This window comes from Tinamus guttatus, unplaced genomic scaffold (genome assembly GCF_059628265.1).
Source record: "Tinamus guttatus ecotype Peru unplaced genomic scaffold, ASM5962826v1 Tinamus_guttatus_pri_ptg000470l, whole genome shotgun sequence".
Classification (NCBI taxonomy): domain Eukaryota; kingdom Metazoa; phylum Chordata; class Aves; order Tinamiformes; family Tinamidae; genus Tinamus; species Tinamus guttatus.
The window spans coordinates 308,768-328,273 of NW_028289004.1; the positions used below are offsets into that span (position 1 = coordinate 308,768).

The window sequence follows — 19,506 nt, forward strand, 5'->3', positions numbered from 1 at the left end:
CCAAGAAAATTACAGTGAATTACATGTATGGCAAAGTTGACATTATATCCCCCTCTATAAAAAGCACTACAAAAAATGAGGTGAAATGGACTGCTCAGTGCTGTGGACCAATTTCTTTGTCCCTTCAGCCTCTGATCTTAGAAGCTGTCCAGAGCAGGGACTGATGGCCTCTTTGGGATTGAGGTAATGTTTTAGGAAGCTCAGGGATCTTTCTCTTCCAGGCCGCTTACAACCCCGGCCAGCTTCAGAAGATAATCCTTTCTGAAATAAACAGACTGTGGTGGTAAGATCATAACACTTTACATTGATGTGTATGAAAAAAACATTAGATGTGGTTTAAAACGTGTGGTTTCTTTTTCTCTCTCACAAAGAATTGACATTAATATTAAATGTGCCATTCTGATGGAGAAAAGTACTTCTCAGGAGAGCTTATCGATGTCTAGTAATGAACTGAGAAAGCAGCTCTCTTCAGGTTGTTAAACCTTGGTACAAGTCAATGACAGAAGCCAGATGCTTTTGCCTTGGTGATGCTCAGCCATGCTCGGATTTCATAACTGATGACTTTCCAGTCGTGAATCAGCCTGAACAGGCTTGAGCCCTTCGCTCCCGTGTTGCAGGCACATGTTTGAAGCATTGTACAAGCACGTGTCCTGGGCCACAGCGCTTGCCACCCCTCTGCTGAAGCCCATAGAGCAAAGGACCGTGAGATGAGAGGGAAGGTAGGAAGGAGAGACCCTGTCGATAGCCTGGTAGTCAGGGGTGGTTTGGCAGGTCACCCCTAGCACGTGCAGTCAGGTATGTTTTCAGGAGCAGATGCCCGGGGCTGCCCCTTGCCAGCTGAAAGGTGGGCTCAGGCACATGCAGACCGGCCTTGGTTCAGCTCCTTGGCCAAGCTCCAGCGCTTGCAGAGCTCCCTGCGAAGCAGAGGGGATCCAGTGTGGGTACCACAGGATGGCAAGTAGCTATGAGGAGAGCTTCAACCAGGGGTAAAACAGGCAGCCTAGATTTGTCGGCCATGGTTTTCCCTACAGAGAGCTTGTTTTGTCTCTCTCACATTGGGTTTCTTTTTAGGGGTGCCGTTGTTAATTTGAGAAGAAACAAAGGCTTCTAGAAAGCCAAATTAAGTGGAATTTACTGGGTGTGTTTTGTAAGAACCACATCTGCAAGTAATGCATGAATTGGAGTGAACGGGATGCTCCCAGTTCTTGTATTGATATCCTGCTTACTGGCTGTTACTGAAGTACTTCCAGTGCTAATTGCATTTTCTCTTGAAATATATTAGTGCTTTTAGAGTGGGATGAGTAACACGTAGCAGCCTCCAATTGATTTCTTTATCTTTCCATTAGCAGTTGTAGGTGTAGATGATTACAGAGGTGATGCAGGGCTTTGCTTGATTTTGGAGCCTATGTTCTGTTAATTTCAGTTGTATTGATCTTACAGGGTGGCTGTGCACAAAAATAAAGGTTTTTAATAATCTGATGTTTTCTCAAAATAATTGTGAATTGTCTTGAAGATGCATTTGCTTAGAAGTGTTATTCTTTTTTGCTGGGCAAAACAGAAGCAAAAGAGATTAATTTGACACCATAGACTCATCAGGCCTCAAAGTGATCTCTGAACCCTAGCATTTTTAATTTGTTCCTTTTATGGTGGCTCTGCTGAGGATACTGTGATCCTGACCCAAGGAATTCATTAGTCCCACAGCTTCTCTGGGAAACCATTCTTTTTGTTTTAGACAACATTTCCAAGGCAGGAAATGAGTTTGACACTTGCTTTAATAATGCACACAGGGTTTATTTCTTTCTCTTTGCATTGAGAAAAGATATATAAAACTAGTGAATGCAGCTTTGCACAGCATTCACATTTTTTCACTAAGAAATAAAATAATCACGAGTTCCTTAGTTACAAATATCACAAAATATAAAGAGTACTCTTTTCCATTGGTTTTGCGATATGATACTGCTTCAAAGACTTCTAATATACCATAGACTCAATTGAATTTTTCTTTCTTTTAATGAAGAGTTGCCTCTGCCACGGTTTATGGCGATGAAAAATGACAGTGAGATACGTTATGGGAATCCAGCAGAACCCCATGGAGTTAAATTTCAGGTTCCACATGCAACTTTGGAAAAAAATTCCTACAAAAGAACAGATGAAGGGGACAAACAGGTAACCGGCCTGTCTCCTTCAGGCCAATATATCATTATGCATACTCCTTTTGGGCCTAGTCCTGCAAATGACTACATGCACGTAGACATTTAGCTTTACAGTACTATACATGAGATGAACTCCCTACTTGCAAATAACACCCATTAGGACTCTGTGCTTCTTTTGGTCATCTATCAGTTTTATCCCTGAAAGGAATTTCTTTATGTGAACTTGTATAAAATTATCAGCCCTGTAATATTCTGTAGAAATTCTTTCAATGCTGTCCTCCTACTTATTTTTAGTACTATTTCTTGGAGAAGGCAGGGGGTGGTTGGGCAAATAGAGGTCTGTGTGTTAAAGAAGGGAGAGAAACAGGGAAGCAAACAGTTTCTCATGGTAAGTGTGATCTTTAGTTGCTACAGAAATACTCAGTTGGAAGAGAGGTGTTGAAAGTTGGGAAAGCCCGTTATGAGTCACTGTTTGGGGTGGAATAAGGCTACAGTGTTTTTTTTCCTTCTAGTCTCTCCAGCCATAACAGCAGAGTAGCCTAGAAGAAATCTATTTTTCTTTTGCCCTCAGTGAAACATCCTGCTAGTTTCTGCTGTCCTGAATTGCCAATTTAATAATGTTGCCAAAATGAGTTTGTGTTACTTGTATTTAGCAGGGTTGAGAATGCTCATTCAAATGCGAGGGACCTGACAGGGCAAGCGTTATTTGCGTATTTTTTTTCCCCTAAGCCTGACACCTTCTCTTCTGGTAGTGTATCAGGTCACCCTGTAAATGCCTTGCGGCAGGCCCTGTATCTTCCTGCAATGTGTGTGTGCATTCGTGACCCTGCGGCAGTGTGAGTAGCAGCATTCCCAGCCTGAGGTTACCCAGCAGTAATGAGCTGGTGACAAGACACGCAAAGGAAGGAGCAGGGTGAGGAAGAAGAGTGTGTACATCTCTCTGCATGTACTGACGCTGAAGCAGAAGGCTGCCATGAAACCTCTGGCTCCTTCTAGTTGTTTTTGTGGTGGTGTTTTCCTTTCCCACTGTTTCAGGATCACATCCTTCTCTCAAACAATCTCTGTAAGTCAGTGGGAAGCGGCTACTATAGGATAGATACCCGATTACACCCGGAAATCCACAGAATGCCTAAAATACCAAGTCAGAGGGGGTTTTTTTGGGTGTGTGTTTGTGGTTTTATTATGGAAAATGCTCTCTCGAACAAAAAATGCATTCACATTGCTAAATATGATATGTAAATTCAAAGATAGCTGCTAACATTAAGCCTTTGACAAACGCTTCAGGCATATTTGGAAGTACAATGTCTTAAGCTGCAAACTATAACGCTTTGTTAAGCCTTGCTGTGCTTCACTTTTAGAAGAGGGCTTAATACCAAAGCCTGTCTTTACCTTCGTGCTGTTCTTTTTCTCTCCTCTTCTCGCCTCTCCTCCCCTCCCCTCCTCTCCTCTTTTCTCTTCTTTCCCTTTCCCTTTCCCTTTCCCTTTCCCTTTCCCTTTCCCTTTCCCTTTCCCTTTCCCTTTCCCTTTCCCTTTCCTTTTCCCTTTCCCTTTCCCGAATCTTCATGAAAATAAAGGGACTTAAAGAGCTGCTGTGTTTTAATGTTCATTGCCCATCAGGTTGCATGTGTTTGAATTGTCACGCAAAATTACTTGGTCATTTTATTGTCATCTCAAAATTCCATTTTCTGTTGATTGCTTTTGAAATAGGAACCCAAATCTCCTCCGATGTCACCAATCTGTTCACCTCCTGCTTCTCCATCAAGTTACCAGAGAACAGCCCTAAGTTATGGATATAGTAAATCAAGAAATGGGCTGGAGCAGCAGCACGGAGGTAGGATAAAAATTGAGATGCATACATTGTGTTCAATTCTTTTTTTTTTCTTCTTATAAGCTTCTGAATTTCAAATGCAACTAACAATCAGGCTAATGATTTCAAGTTTTAATTAGACTTGGATTTTGGAGAATGATCCAATCATCTAATTCCATTTTTCATAAAAGCTTTTCTTTCTGATTATTCAATCTTATCTCCCTGTTTGCTTTCTGGTAAATTAGGTAGATGTGTGTGTTACTGCTCACAGATGAATGACAGTACCTAATTTTTGACAAGACTGTGCGCAGTACATCCCAATGATGGAAACTTAGTGACTATCCCTAGAGTGCGTGATGCTTCTTGTTTAGTTAGAGGAGAAGAAAAGCCCAGTTCTGATCCGAGTAACTGCTCTGCTGCTTTTCAAATTTCCTGCAAACAAAGGTTTTCTGTTTATTGTAAAGGATAATAATCTCTCTGGTTACGTAACAGAAGTAATAATAGGGCATGAGTATAAATACAGGCCCATGATGTAACCTAGACAAAATAAACAGAGATAAAGCCCTACAAACATGTTTTGTCCTTGATCTTCCTTCCATTAAAGTTAATGGCAAAACCTTTTAAGATATTTGTATATCTTAGGAAGACAGAAGCTAACTTTTTGGGGTGGAAGCCAAGTTTTAGCAAGGGTTTAGACCTCTTGTTGCTAGTGAGGCGTCCTTCCTCTCATAATTGCAACATCTGGTAGCAAAGATGGTGAAGATGTTGGGCATCAGATATTGGGCTGTTCTGTGAAAGGGACTGGAAAGGCAAGAAGACTGCTATGAATTAGTTTGTAGTGAGTGAAAAGTGTAATATGTTAGTCCTTTACCAGCTGTCAAATGAGCTACAAATGAGTGAATAAACAGAGCAATAAAACATTTTGAAGCTAATTGCAACCACGATAAAAACATATTTGAACACAATCAAATGGCCTTCCAGCTAAATAAAAATCATATTAGTACTGATTCACATCCATTGAATTGTAGATTAAGAAAGCCACCAGATGCAGGGTATTTTCTCACCTGACCCTCAGCATAGCTAATTAAAACAGCATTGCTTGACTTCTGATATAAGCAACAGTGGTGAGATTATCTTCTAATACATCAAGAGCAGAGGTTCTGCTCAAACAAAAGGCACATGTGCAGATACAGACCACTATCCCAATAACCTCCCATATTTTAGTGTATTGCTCTTCAGGGTGTAATACCTGTAGAGCGCAGTACTGTTTTCTGGACTTCTTTCCATGCTATGTCAGGGTTACAGCTTTTTTTGGTGTAGGGCTGTGAGGTATTTTTTTGTTAATGTCAGTGCAGTTCCTCATGGAATCAGAGGTTATGCAAAGTGAACAGAGTCAGGAGAATCCAGCCTAATTGGAGTGTCAGATTCTTCTAAAATTAATTATTCAACTGCTTGAATTTTTAAGGAGATAGAATCCTGCAGGGGAAGGAAATTATGCTTATTTTCCAGGGAGTAATGAGGATTAAATTAAGAGCATAGAATTTTTCAACTCAATGCTAGATATCTTTCTGGAGAAATGTTTCGGTCAAATGCATGTTGATGTTCTGAACGGAAGCAGTGGGGTAAAATGTTATGACCTATGTAATATCAGGTGGTGGACTAGGTGACCTAATGGTTCTTTCTGGCTTTAAAGTTAACCTCCTGGTCTTTTTGCAGATCGCTCCAAAGGGTAGGTCTGAAAGAAACTTCACTTGTGTATGTACTTGTAGAGGTAGCTTTTTAGCCTGTTTTGTACTGAAAGCATAATTTTGAAACTGGACAATGTGTCTTAAGAACATTTTAAAAGTCAACCCTCTGTATTGCAACCATGACTATGTACTAATGGATTTTATGCTTTTTCTTGTTAGTTTTTGAATTTTATCTTGATAGCAAACACACAGCCGTTTGGCCTTGTGCTTGCATTTCCTCTTTAAATACTTCTGTATATTTCACAGTTTCCTTCCTGTGTGGGTTTTTTTTTTTTTCTGAAATTAAAACTTATTTGTACAGGACTTAAAAATAGATACCAATACAGGATAAGGTCACATAGAAGTTAATGAGATTATGGATATAATTTTAAAGATCTTTCTGAGCTTAATACATTTTTAAGCTTTCTTGTTACCCTTTTTCATCAAGAGTCTCTTAAATTGCATCTGTCTAATGCAGACTAAGTTTTTAGTGTTACCTTTTTAATGTAACCCCATCAGCAGAAGTTTACTACTCTGTAAGAGAGTTTGCAAGTGAGTTGTCTTTGTGTTTGTGTACTTGGCATGTTTTTAAAACATTGTTCTTAAATAGGCATTATGTCATTGCTTGCTATATTTGCTGCAACGGAGTGCAAGCGACTTAGCTAAAGAAGACGTGACTGTTGCTTTTCTTTACTAACTTTATTTCAGATGGTGAGATATGCTGAGCATCTTACTTTGCTTTTCAATTGGAATTCAGAGAGGGGGGAAGAAGAGTGTATGGAAGATTAGTGATTTATTCTGATAACATTGTCAAAATAAGCTTATCTGCAGCTCAGTTTATTTCTTATTATTTGCAACATTGTCTTCTGCTATGTAAGGCCAGAAATATATACAATTTATAAATAAACAGGCAGGCTATATGTAGTTCAACATTATGAGCAATGATCTATGTCATCTAGTAAGATAAAAGGACAGTTCCTATCAGTAATGCCTAAAGAAGAATGATGTATGTTGGAAGATGAGCATGTAGCTGGGATGCCATTGCAGAAGTCAAAATGAGTTTTGTTATGATGACATTAAGTCACTGACTGATGGTTGAGCTTGTAATATTTAGCTGTTGCTTTAGCCTAGTAGAACCTTATTTATTATCCTTTTATTTGTTTTATTTAAAATGTCTGCAGCACCTTATGAAGTCAGACATTCTACTCACCAGCAAGATGGACCAGCATCAGGGAATTATGGAGCCAAATCTGCACGTGCATGTTCAACTCTTAACCGAGTAATGAATTCTACATGTTTTTCTATAATAATGATACTAATGAAGCAATAGAGGAATTAAAAGGGGGAAAAAGGGCAAAAGAATTCTCTTTTCCCCAAAGTAAAATGTGTTCTCATTGATAGTTTTAGATGAGAAGCTGAAGGATGCTTTTTTTTTTTTTTCACCTTAGCGTGCAAAAAAGAAAAAAGCAAAGCTGAAGGAAGGAAAGATGTAATTAAAGTGGTGAAGCTCAGTAAAACAAAAAGTACAGGCAAATAGTATAGAAGAATCAGACTTGGAATCCTCCCTTCAAAAGTGAAAGCATGTTGAAAGCACAATGTACCTTTCTCTGCCTCTTCTGGTCTGCTTTATTTTGATTTAGTTTTAACTTCCAAGAGAAACATACTGAAATGGAGTTTATTTCTCCCAAGCATGCCTTTTTGTACAGGATATAGTAATACTTTATTATTTTTGGAAACTCTAGGTATCTAGTATGCATCTTAACCCTAGCATATCTAACAGGAAGAGTTTTAGGGAATGCCAGGTTATGTTCAGAAGATAAAGACTTTTCAAATGACAAAACCAAAAAAAGCAAATCACAATAGTTTGCTATACCTCTTTTCCCTTTCCATAGGTTTTAGGGGCTGTGAATTTATTTCTAAAGGTTGTACTTCTCAGTGTAAGGAAATTCTCCTTTCCCTTTCCTTCTTCATTTAAAATAGAAATCTTGAAATGGGACCAAAACATCTGGCCATTTTTGCAGAGACATAGCCAGTAATGGCACAACTCATGGTACCAAAGGACAGATGTGGAGAGTGTTTGTACTTTCAGCTGCCAGTACAGCAAGAACCTTCAGGTGGCAAAGGCACCAAGAGGTCCTCGAGGGCAAGCGGTCATCTCTGTGGCATGGGGCAATGAAGACTTGAGCCATGGCACAAGGTTCTGAAGTGCTCCCATTGCTTTTTCAGAGTCTAGATGTAAGGAAAAAATAGCAAACACCGAAGTATTTCTTAAAAAAAAAAAAAAAAAAGCTGCATGCTTCAAGCAGAAAATCAGAATAGTAATAAAAAAGCCCTGGTCTTTTGAATTATTATAAGGAAGATTTTTTGCACTGCCATTTTCTATCTAGATGGCTGGGTTTGTACCAACCATTTTCTCACAAATTCTCCCATGTGCTTAGCAGTGGTTAATCTCCTCAGAATAGGCAATTTTGAAGGAATATGTGGAGATCAGATCAGCTGATGGCATTGTTAGGTACTGACTTCTCTAACAACATGAAAGGCAAGACTGAACGTGCTAGTGATTAAAAATCTGATGTCATTAGTGGTCTGTGCCGATAATCTCTATTCCAGGGGCAACAATGTTGGGGAATTTTAAGATGCAGAAATAACCAGACTGATTAACATAGCTATATGCTTATCACTGAGGTTTGTTTTCATACAGCTCAAAATTTCCTTTTTACTAGTCTCATTTCACTTTTTTGAGGGTAAAATCTTGTCATATAGTTGTCAATTCTGTTCACGTTCTGGAGTTATGCAAAAGCACTGTAGAAAGACTAAATAATATACCTAAAGAGTCACTGAAGTGCAATCCTTTGAAATGAAAATTTCTAAAGCTCCCTCATAGAAAAAAGGAGCATCTTTCCTAATAGTTTTGAATTGCTTGTATTACACTATACAGTTTGGGGTTTTTTTAAATAAAAATAAGGGAGAGCTTTTCCTAAATAAATAAGAACCAGGGACTCGGGACCTTTCTGCCAGTGCTTAGCTTTCCACACCCATAATAAAATGTCACCTGGGCTTCAGGAAAAGATCTTCAGATAAATGAAAATAAAATGAAATTGGGTGCATGTGTGCTGCGCTTTGAAATGAAATTTAATTTGCAGCTTTATGATGTTGCTTGTTTCAGGGATCTTTTGATGTATTTCAAAACCAGTGTTTTATTTTCGCTTTCTTGACACATATGACAGAGAAATGCTTCAGAGTTGTTTGGAGCGTGGTTACTGTTTGCTCCTGCCCTCCCTCTTTATGCATGTTTGCCATTCAGGCCAAAAACATCTTAAATATTCAGTCGTAGCAGGTCCTTCTCCTCCCGAATGTTTTGCTTCCTGAAGTAGAGGTTTTACAAAAACTGGGGGAAGGGACAAAAAGCCAAGGGGGCCGCTTGGGTGTCCCCCTGGGTGGGTGCAGTCGGAGCCAGCCCGGCCCTTGCCGCCAGGCCTCTTGTTAGGAACGTGCCCACGGGCGCTGTGGAGGGAACGGCGCTTCGTGAGGCGCCCCGTGCCCTGCAGGCCCGCGCGGGCCCCCGTGCCAGCGGCTCTCTCTTCAGTCTCTCTCAGCAGAGCGGGAGCCGCCGGACAGCAGCGCCCATTACGCCGACGACCCGTGGAGAATAACGGAGGAGCAGCGAGACTATTACGTGAACCAGTTCCGCTCCCTGCAGCCCGACCTGAACGCCTTCATTTCAGGTGATGTTTGCCCTGTGGCCTGTGTGTCGAGCAGGGAGACAAGGCTGAGAGACGCCAAGTGCTGTATATATGTATTTTTAATTTTCTCTGCGTATGCTTATGGAAAGAGTTGTTTGTGTTTTATTTAGATAAGGCAAACCACTGAAACACCAAACAGTCCTGTGGGATTATGTTTTCTTTTTTTTTTCCCCCCTCTAAATATTCATGCTAATTCTGTCAGAAGTGGTTCTGTTCTGCTGACTGTATGAAAAGCCAAGTGCATCACACCTGCTTTAATATTGCAGGCAAAATGTCTTTCCTTCTTTTGCTTCAGTCCCTGGTAGTTCACCTGAGAATCTGACGAGTTTCTTTTTCTTTTTGCCCTTTCCTCTGTGCATCCTCCTAAGAAATCCAAACGTTGCTTTCCGTTGTACTTTGTCATCCCGTTATTTCCATGCGTTTATGGAGATGTAACTGATTGGGATCAAAGAAGAAAGCATTAACAGTGATGCAGATCACGTTCCTTCTATTGCCTAAGCTGCCTGTCTAACTAAGGGAAAAAGAAACATGAAAACCTGTAACTTGTCACTAAAACAAAGTGATACCTATTTGCAGTGCAGCATTTACATCTGTTGAGGGGGAAAGAAGCCTTGCTGTTCAGATGCGAGGCCATACTCTGAGTCATCACGTCAGGAAAATACTTGCATCTAAGGGAGAAGTATTGCTGTTCAATAAAAATGGAAATAAACCCCATCACTCTGAGGAACGATATTTGTGGATCACACCTTCAGGATGTTGAAATGAAAAAGGAAAAATTCAGGCGTTCCAGCAGAAAAGTGGCAGCATGGATGTGATGAAAGCCAAGCACCAGTTAACTGCTCTGTGTGGCCAAGCCTGAGTGTCTGTGGCTCTGAGGGATGGAGACTCTGGTGTGTAGGTGGTTAATGGCAAATCTTGGAGAGCACACACCTGGTAAAAATACTCTCACAGCGTATCGAGATTGCGTTTTTGCTCTGAACAGACAGATCAGACAGCTTGTGAGAGGAAGCAATTGCAGGTACTGACAGTCTGTCTGGCAAGGAAGAAGTCACAGGCTTTAAACTGAGGCAGCTTTACTAAGCCCTGCTATATTACTGCTCTTCAGCACCATCTGCGTTTCAACAGATTCTGATCTGGCCAAAGGTTTAAATAAATTACTTGATGCTGGCCGAAATTAACTCTTTGCCCTTTTTTTTTTTTTTGCCTCAATGCAGTCTTTTCCATATGGTTTGCCTGAGAGAGAAGAGAAAATGCTGGTTCAGTAGTATTGTTTTTCCGCACACGCATGCATGTATGTGTCTGTGTGTGTGCATATATATATATATATATGCATTTTCATGTGCGTATGTAGCCTCTTTGGGAGCTATACATTGTGCTTTATGGTGAGCAAGATTCTCAGACAGCCCCTGCACATCCAGAGGTACTGTTCATAAATGGTAACTTCTAGTTTCTAAAGCATCCTAAGGCAATTAAACTGTTGAAATCCTTGCTGTGGGATGATATAGATGTTAGAAGTTTGTCTGGGTTTACAAAGTGATTTAACAAATCTGTGAGAGAAAATGCTTGAGGAATTCATCAGTCACACGTGGTGGAAGGTTTTGGGGATGTTCTGGAGCTGTGTCATGACACAACTTTGTTGTGGTCCTGTCGTGGTCCACATGCTTCTGTAGGCATTCAAGGTTTAGAGACGAGATGATAGACTGAATGGATCTTGGTCGTGCTCCTGAATCTCCTCTGTTTTTCTTTCATTACCTTTTGGGCATGACAAGGGAAAGTCATGGCAATCTAGGACTCACCAACACTACACTGCTACACACAGAAAGACTTCTGCATGAAGCAGAGTCTCTAGTGTCCACCTTCTGATTACTGGTGACATACGAATTCTGCTGGTGAGGATCAGAAGGGCTGCAGTGTGTTTTCCTTTATTTATTTTTCCCATATGAAGGGATGGAGAAATGAGGTCAACAGCTCTGTCTCCTTTCCCTGTCCCGTAGTTCCTGAGATACAAATGGTCCAACATCTCTCTTAGCATGGGGTAAACCAGAGTGTCTGCTGAGTGCAGAGTAACTGGCTGTTTCTAGTGCAGCAGCCTTGGCCAAATGTAAGTGAGGGGAGAATCAATTTTCAGCAGCTGATAAGGCACGGTTTCCCAACAGGTTCCGTGGCAAAGAATTTCTTCACAAAATCAAAGCTTCCCATTCCAGAGCTTTCTCACATTTGGTAAGTACTGTAGTAGCTTTTGGGATGTGTATCTTGCTTTTTTTTTCTTTAATATCTTTAATTCAGAAGAACTTGTTAAATTTTTAAAAACCAGCTTTAATTATAATTATCGCTCTTATCTCCAGAATCACTCCCTGGCCCAAGCACCGGGCGCGCGTTGATCTTTCTGACACGCTTGTTTTTTCTAGGCATGTTCGCCTGCTCAGTGGGACTGGGAGGATTTGAGCAGCGATATAATGAGAGCTCTTCTTGCATATGTTATAAGCAGGATCATTAGCTCAACAAACTGACGTTTTTGGTGAAATGTTGTAGAGGGGAAGCACATTTGGAAGGGTTTAGATGCACTGTTGGTTTTGTGTTTCTGGCTGTGTTTTGTCAGATGAGGTCTGATTAATAAGTGCAACTACATAATTCATCAGTGTTTTCCTAACCGCACTTATTTTTAATGAGCTTATTTAGAAACATTCTTAGATGGAACTGTACACAATAAAATTTGACAAGGATGCTATTATATTTTCATAAACAATGCAATGCTTTGTAGTTCGGTGCAGTCCTTGTGTGTAGGCATGAAGAATAAACAGTTTTAAACGTTGATCAGAAATGCTGATAGAGTTTTAATTCTATTTCTATATATACTTTCACAAAGGTAGAAAGAAAAGCTTACCAGAGCCTAAACATCTGTTGGGGTCAAAGAATATGTCTGGAATCTTTTCAAAGTGCATTGTGAGTCATGAAAATAAAGAACTGAAGAAACATTCAGTTGGGGGAAGTGAACACTGGAATTTAATTTAAAGTTTATTTAAGAAAAATAATCCAATATAGAAACAACGCACATTTTATTTACATTGCTGACACAAATTGTTCTTTGCATAAAATTTAAAGAAAAGCATTAAAATTTTGAGGTGATATGATCTTATCAGATTGTGTCTCTCTTAAACACATGGGGTGTTTCAGTCTTTGTAACTATGACCTCAACAGCTTGAAAAATACTCATTACTTTCAAAGAATAGGAAGTTACATGTCTATGTTAATCGCTGAGTTAATAATAAAGGAATACTTGCTTTGTGCAGAAAAGTTAGCTTATAAAACTGAATTCTTGAATTTCTGAAATCCAATTCCATTTTTTGAGAAGCATCCTAGAATTAAATGGAGAACAACTTGAACAAGCAATTTAACAATAATGTTTAAAGTTGTAACAAACATTAGTTTAGCTCCTCGGTCTTTGCGGCTAGTCAACACGGCCCATTAAAAGTTTGCTGAAGGCCATTTTTATTTTTTTTTCTGCTTGAACCAGTTTAAGATCCTGTCTGAATTAGCCAAAATTGGCTCAACCCACTGGAAAGTTAATTTCACTCTTGAAACTACAGAATATGTATTTCACACTACAGTTTATACTATTGCATTGTGTGATATGATGTATAACAAAAAACAGTGCTTTATTAACAAAGAAAAACCCAACGAAATTAGCTTGCTTGATTTCCCCAGGGCAAATGTATTAAAACACAAGTTCCCATATATTTGGGAATTGTCGTAGTTGGAATCGTGCATCAGAGATGCTTGTCTTATACTGAAATTAAAATGATTCTTTTTGCAACTTGCATTTCCATGTCTTCTGCAATGGCACGCGTGTGCTGCACTGAGGCTGTGGCACGGGGAACTTGTGACTGTTGTGTCTGCAGGGAACTGAGCGACGTCGACTGCGACGGAGCGCTGACGCTCGCCGAGTTCTGTGCCGCTTTCCACCTCGTCGTGGCCAGGAAGAACGGATACCAGCTGCCGGAGACGCTGCCGGAGACGCTGCTCCCCGACTACCTGCAAGCAGGTGAGCCGGGCCTCTTCCCACAGCCGTCTCAGAAACACTATGTGTGCGCAGTGCAGATTTGTATTTCTAAGCTGCAGGCAGAGTAGAAGTCTAAACTGAGTAAGCAACTGCCTCTTCCCTTGCTTTTTTAAAATGTGAGGGTTTTAAATGTGATAACAAAGTGATTGCCGAAGAAGGAATGTGTAAAAGCATAAAATGATGATGCAAAATGTAGCGTTTACCTGCCTCCCAATGTGTATTTCTTTGCTCCAGTGCACTTCTGGTGACATTATGGCTAAAGTGGCATGTGGTTGCCTGTAGCAAAGATAATCTTGCATGGTGTATATGGCTTTTAACTCTTGTAATGATTTTCACATATGCATCTGTCTTTTGAAGATGTGTTGAAAATGGTTCTGATCTGCTTTGCAACTTTCTGTGCTAATTTATTTAGCTGGATGCTATTACTAGTTCAGTCAAAGGTCGACTTTTTTATTTTGTAACTCATTTTCTGTAATCGACTGGCTTCTGCTGTAAGTAATTTGTAGTAATGACAGGGGCTTGTACAATTTGCACTGAACAAGGATAAATTAATCCAAAATATAACACCTCAGTACCAATGTGAAGTGAAAGACAAGCCCTTTCATTTGTTCTCTTCAGTTATGTCTCTTGTAATTACATATGAACACTGAAAGACATTCTGTTCCATTTTAAAAATGTGCATGACTTTGTAGGGCAAAGAGCATTAATCACAGATGATAATTACAGTGCTAAGGGATAATATTTAAGACTTAATAAAATCTCCATTAAATTCGATGGCATTGAATATATTAAGAGACAGGAGAAGAGCAAATCAAGCCGTAGTTAGGAAAATTAATATTCACCCTGTATCAGATCACTGAAGTAATTTCTGTTGGAGTCAAGTTCTCTATAATCCACTGTCTTCATATCCAAGAGGAGAAGCTCCTGTAAAATGTACGCTACCAAATCATCCGGACTTTTAGCCACTCTAATTATACCCGGCAGTCATAATTACAACTACCCTTTTTCCCCCATGACCATGACTTTGTTCGCTAGTCTCCCTCCTGTTCTCGTTATAGATCAGACTGTAAGCTCCTCCATGTGAGTTCTTGTCTTCCTACATGGTCTTGTTGGTGTGTCTTCATATTACGCCTTTTGGTATAAAGTTGCAATGGAAATAAGTACTAAGAGTAAGAAGGAATCATAGTGTGCCCTCCTGGCCAAGAAGGCCAATGGGATCCTGGCCTGCATCAGGAGGAGTGTTGCCAGCAGGTCGAGGGAGGGGATCCTGCCCCTCTGCTCAGCTCTGGTGAGGCTGCATCTGGAGTATTGGGTGCAGTTCTGGGCTCCCCAGGACAAGAAGGACATTGAGCTTCTAGAGAGGGTCCAGCAGAGAGCGACAAAGATGACTAAGGGACTGGAGCATCTATCATCTGAGGAAAGACTAAGCGAGCTGGGGCCTGTCTAGCCTGGAGAAAAGAAGGCTGAGAGGAGATTTGATTAACATGTTCAAGTACCTGAAGAGTGATTGTAGGGAGGATGGGGCCAGGCTCTTCTCCATGGTGGACGGTGACAGGAAAAGGGGTGTAAGCTGAAACACAGGAAGTTTAATCTCCATAGGAGGAAGAACTTCTTTCCTGTGAGGGTGACAGAGCACTGGAACAGGCTGCCCAGAGAGGCTGTGGAGTCTCCTTGTCTGGAGATCTTCAAAACCCGCCTGGACACCACTTTGAGCTTGTCTATGTGAGAGAGTTTCAAGGGACTGCTTGCTGGGTCTGGCCACACTAGCTGCTCAACCACTATGTTAGTTTTAATGGTGTAAGGGTCTGAAAATATATCATGCTGAAAATATATCATTGTGATGCCTAGTCAAGATTCAGAAATCTGCCTTTTGAAAGACTTATAAAAAGTGGAACGTCTCAACAACTTGTAACAGAGTGATCCATAAAGAGACGAGTCCTGAATGAACCAACTTTTGAAAAGAAAGGATCAGTAAGCAGATTTTTTTTTTATAAGAAATCTTAACCCTTATTTAACTTCTGTGAAATGTAGGTTTTGTTTGGCGGGTTAGGAGTATGATGATGATTACTGAAATCCGTTTTTCATTAGGTTGTTCTATTAAGTTCTGAATGAGGCAGCCTGTTTTGTTCTGCAATTTGACTCAAGTAAAATACCTGCTTCTGATAAAAGTGTTAAAGCTTCAAATAAAGTGCCTTGGAGCATCAGACAGAGCATTTCAGAATGAATTAATCTTGCCTTATCTAATCTTATGGCCTACTCTATAACTGCGAATGAAGAGTCCAATTTTTATTCTGGCGGGGCTCTGTTGAGAATTTGATCTATCTTTTCCTCTGAAAGTTTTTCTTGAAACAAATTTTAAAAATCTGGAATACACTTTGTCCTTTACATAACCCACTGTATTTTAAATTATAACAGCTTTCCAATAGCTTAATTTGTTCAGATGAACCAGATGCTAGCTAGAAACTAAATATTGGACATGAGAACTAGCTGTTCTGCATTTCAGTGTGTTGATATGGAAGGAAAAAGGTAGCCCAGCTGTTAAGATAGATTTGTCTCGGAGAAACAAATCCCAGAGTGATATCAGCTGAAGGACATATCACATGGCATAGAAACATGGTTTACTTTCGAAGGTTAAAGATTGGATTCTTTTTCTTTTTTTTTTCTTGCTCTTTGTCCTGTTTAATCAAAGAATACCAAAGATGGTGTGTGTTGCAGCAACTTGTGTATTTAGTGTGTTTGTTGCTTACCAGCCTCTCCCAAACCATTTCTCCCAAATTTGATAATTACTTATCAATTATTTACAATTATTTATCAATTATTACAATTGTTTAGAAGTTATGTATGTAGTGACTTTAATGACTCTTGCTCCCAAATGCAAGATAGAAGGATTTTTTCATCCTTTCTGTTTCTTCTTTTCTTTCCCTCCCAGCTTCTTTGAAGCCTATTCATGACTGCGCGCTATTTGATTCCTATTCTGAGCCATTGCCAGGCAGTCAACAGCCCCGGGACTTTAATCGGCCAGAGGTAAGAATGTGTAAGTAGGGGAGTTGTGTTACCAAGCCCAGAGCAATGTAACCAGGTATGCGTAGCGGCAGAACGGTGGGGCTTTAGGAGGACTGTTAATCTCTAAGTTAACATGGAAGCCACCTCAGACACCTCTCTCAGCAATTCTGTCAGTGCGTGGACATGGCTGACAGGTATTTTTCAGAAGATATTTCTGAGTAGCAAGGTTTACGCTAGTCGTCTTGGGACTCCAGCCTGGAATGTTGTTGGAGTCTATGCAGAGGAATAAGCCTTAACTGTTTGCATCCTGTCGTGTGGTGCTTGGTCTTCCTGCCTTGGCAACCAACAATGTGAGGAAAAGTCACTGCTGCAGTAGGGACAGTGTGATGCAAGGGCCGTGCTTTGGGTAAAATTCTGGTGAATCTCAGTTGGTCAAAATTGTTAAGTTTCGGGTACAGACTTGGTTCTAGGCAGGCAGTCCTAGCTATCTAGCTGTTCCCTCCCTTTCAAGGCCTATTACTGCCATTTACAACACTCTGTTTCTATACTTTTCACCAAAATTTTTGTTTGACAAGAAAAATATTTTGGCTCACCCTGGTTCTGTGTACTTCACATATTTGGAGACTGATACTGTCCCAGGTTTTGTGTGTTATGGGTACGCATAGTTCTGTGTGATTTGGACCCATTTTGATAACCATCTGTCTTTTAGTCTAAGAATTTAGTGTGTAAGATATCGGTAGTAATTGTAAGCAGCCTGAAAGAATGTTTTGAGGGAAGAGCAGGGAATAAATTGTGGAGATATATTGTAAACAAAAACACAACAGGTATCAACCTTATAAAGAAAGACAAACCAAAGTAACTCACTTAAGGAGAAAAGTTATTAAGTTAAGCAGAAGTTTTAAAGATCTTGTAAACTGAATTCATTATGGCCGTTCAGTTGTGCCTGGATATTGCAACTCCGACTATATATGCTGTGGGATTTGAGGGTTTAGCCTTTAAGATGGTGAATGGCAGACTGACTACAAGAATGGGGCTACAGTTCAGAATTGTTAAGCCTTTGTAAAGTGGCATGGATTGCTGCTGAGATTGAAGGAGAAGGTGCTTCTGATACTACTTCCAAGTTAAAGAGGAAAGGGATGTCACACCAGCTCAGCTAGATGCCAGCAAGGCTTTTCTCCAGTTATTTCATGCCTCTCTCTTATTCTGGAAATCTTCCAGGCTGGAATCCATCTCCTCTGTCCAGTTCAGCACTGGGTAGCATGACCAGGCAGATTCTCCTAAGTTGCTATACCTAACAAAAACCAGTGTTGTTTTCACTTTGGATAGCATTGCACTGTGCAGATAGATCGCCTTTTATATCTCCATGGTTTAGGGTGTCTCTGTTTTTGTTATGATACTGACTGTACAAATGCTTCCCTAGATACAGAAAGTAGTCTTTTGTTGTTGCGCACTGGTGAGGAAATTTGCTCTTTAGTAGCACAGCCTTTATGACTGTGAAATTAGAATATTTGTTTATAAGTTTCAGAAGGCTCAAAAATCTTGCTTTCATTGTCATCTCGTGTTTCTTAAAAATAAAATAGAATTTCAAAAACCTAACAAATAAACTGATAATCTTATTAAGCATCTGACTTTAAAGATCAGCTTACTTGTGTTCCTTGAATGTACATGCAAAGTAAAGACAAATCAAAAAGGAGAGGATGTGCTAAACAATTAAATTGTATATTTCTTTGCTTTATAGGTTTTTTTTTAACTATTCAAACTGTTATCATTTGTAGTGAAGCATAGTAATAATAAAATACTTGCAGAGGACATACAACACAAAACAAAAAAAAGGCATGAAATTCCCCAGTTTATGTTTAATTATCCGTTATTCCAGTTAAGCTTTCAAATCTCCCCTGCTTTATCTCTGCTTTCTCTAGCTTAAAACTTTCTCACCATAACTACCAATTTGCTCCTTTCTTCTCTGCCTGTGACCTAGGCACAGTAGGACAGTTACATAGGACAGTAAGATTGTTGTTGTGGTCTTGTTGTTGTGGTCCTTTGTCATCCAAGATTAACAGACTATAAAATATCTTCCCCAAATTTGGGAAAATTTCAGGAGACCATTTTTGTTGAGGTTGCTCAGCTATGGCCCTACAGTACAAGGGAGGCAGTTCTTGAAGATATTCGTAAAGAAAATAATGACAGGAGACAGGTCGCCTGAATAGTAGGCTTTGATAAATTAAAATACAAAACAAAACAACACCAAATACCCCACAAATCTTGGTCAACAATACTTTCAAGAATAGCTAGAGAGGTGGGTTTTTTTCTTCTTCTTCCTTTTTTTTTTTTTTAAACCAAATGGTTATGTTTGTCTATATTTGCCAGCAGTATTTGTCCTCTACTCTGATTCTGGTCTTTACTATTATTGTTGTTGTTGTTGTTGTTGTTGTTATTGCTTTGGCAGCTTTCTCACCGCCAAAAGCTTAAAGATAAGACACATGATTTGGCATTATATTTATGGAATGGCTGGCTGGGGTTACGTAACTCCCTCAAAAAATGCCATATTCACAGGTCATTGGCATTTGCGAGTCCTTTCCTTCATTGATTCAAACATGCAGTGAATGAGGTTTGATGCTCTCTACTTTCCAGCTGATGAATCCAGAAGCGAAAGCCGTGTGGCGTCTCATCCATCTACTCATTATTGCTACACCAATGGTTGCTGGTTATTTTACTCTTGAAACATATATCCCTAACATCAAAACATTAATCTGAAATATATAATATACATATAATATATAATTCAGCAGTCCTGAGACCTTTGACTTTGAATTGCTTGTGTGCATCTTCTTCCCAGTGTTTTTGTTCCTGTTTAACCAGTTTGGAACAGTCCGGGAAGATCCATTCAGTGCAGAGCTATTGATTCTCTTTGATGTAGGAGTCTCTGTTGGTGAGCCAGTGGATGACATTTTTGTTTCTGTTTTTGTTTTCTTCTTTTTTCCTTCTAACTGATAACTAGAGCATCAGGGATAAC

General features: G+C 39.8%; 1 protein-coding gene across 1 annotated transcript in view; it reads left to right on the forward strand.

Annotated features, from left to right (window-relative positions):
• Positions 1 to 19,506, forward strand: part of REPS2 (RALBP1 associated Eps domain containing 2) — a 91,193-nt gene that overhangs the window by 33,598 nt on the left and 38,089 nt on the right. The window contains exons 3-9 of the mRNA XM_088532766.1: positions 2,018 to 2,166; positions 3,861 to 3,984; positions 6,869 to 6,966; positions 9,274 to 9,412; positions 11,587 to 11,650; positions 13,330 to 13,472; positions 16,420 to 16,514. Coding sequence (XP_088388892.1) covers positions 2,018 to 2,166; positions 3,861 to 3,984; positions 6,869 to 6,966; positions 9,274 to 9,412; positions 11,587 to 11,650; positions 13,330 to 13,472; positions 16,420 to 16,514 — 812 coding nt within the window. The remainder of the gene's footprint in view (positions 1 to 2,017; positions 2,167 to 3,860; positions 3,985 to 6,868; positions 6,967 to 9,273; positions 9,413 to 11,586; positions 11,651 to 13,329; positions 13,473 to 16,419; positions 16,515 to 19,506) is intronic.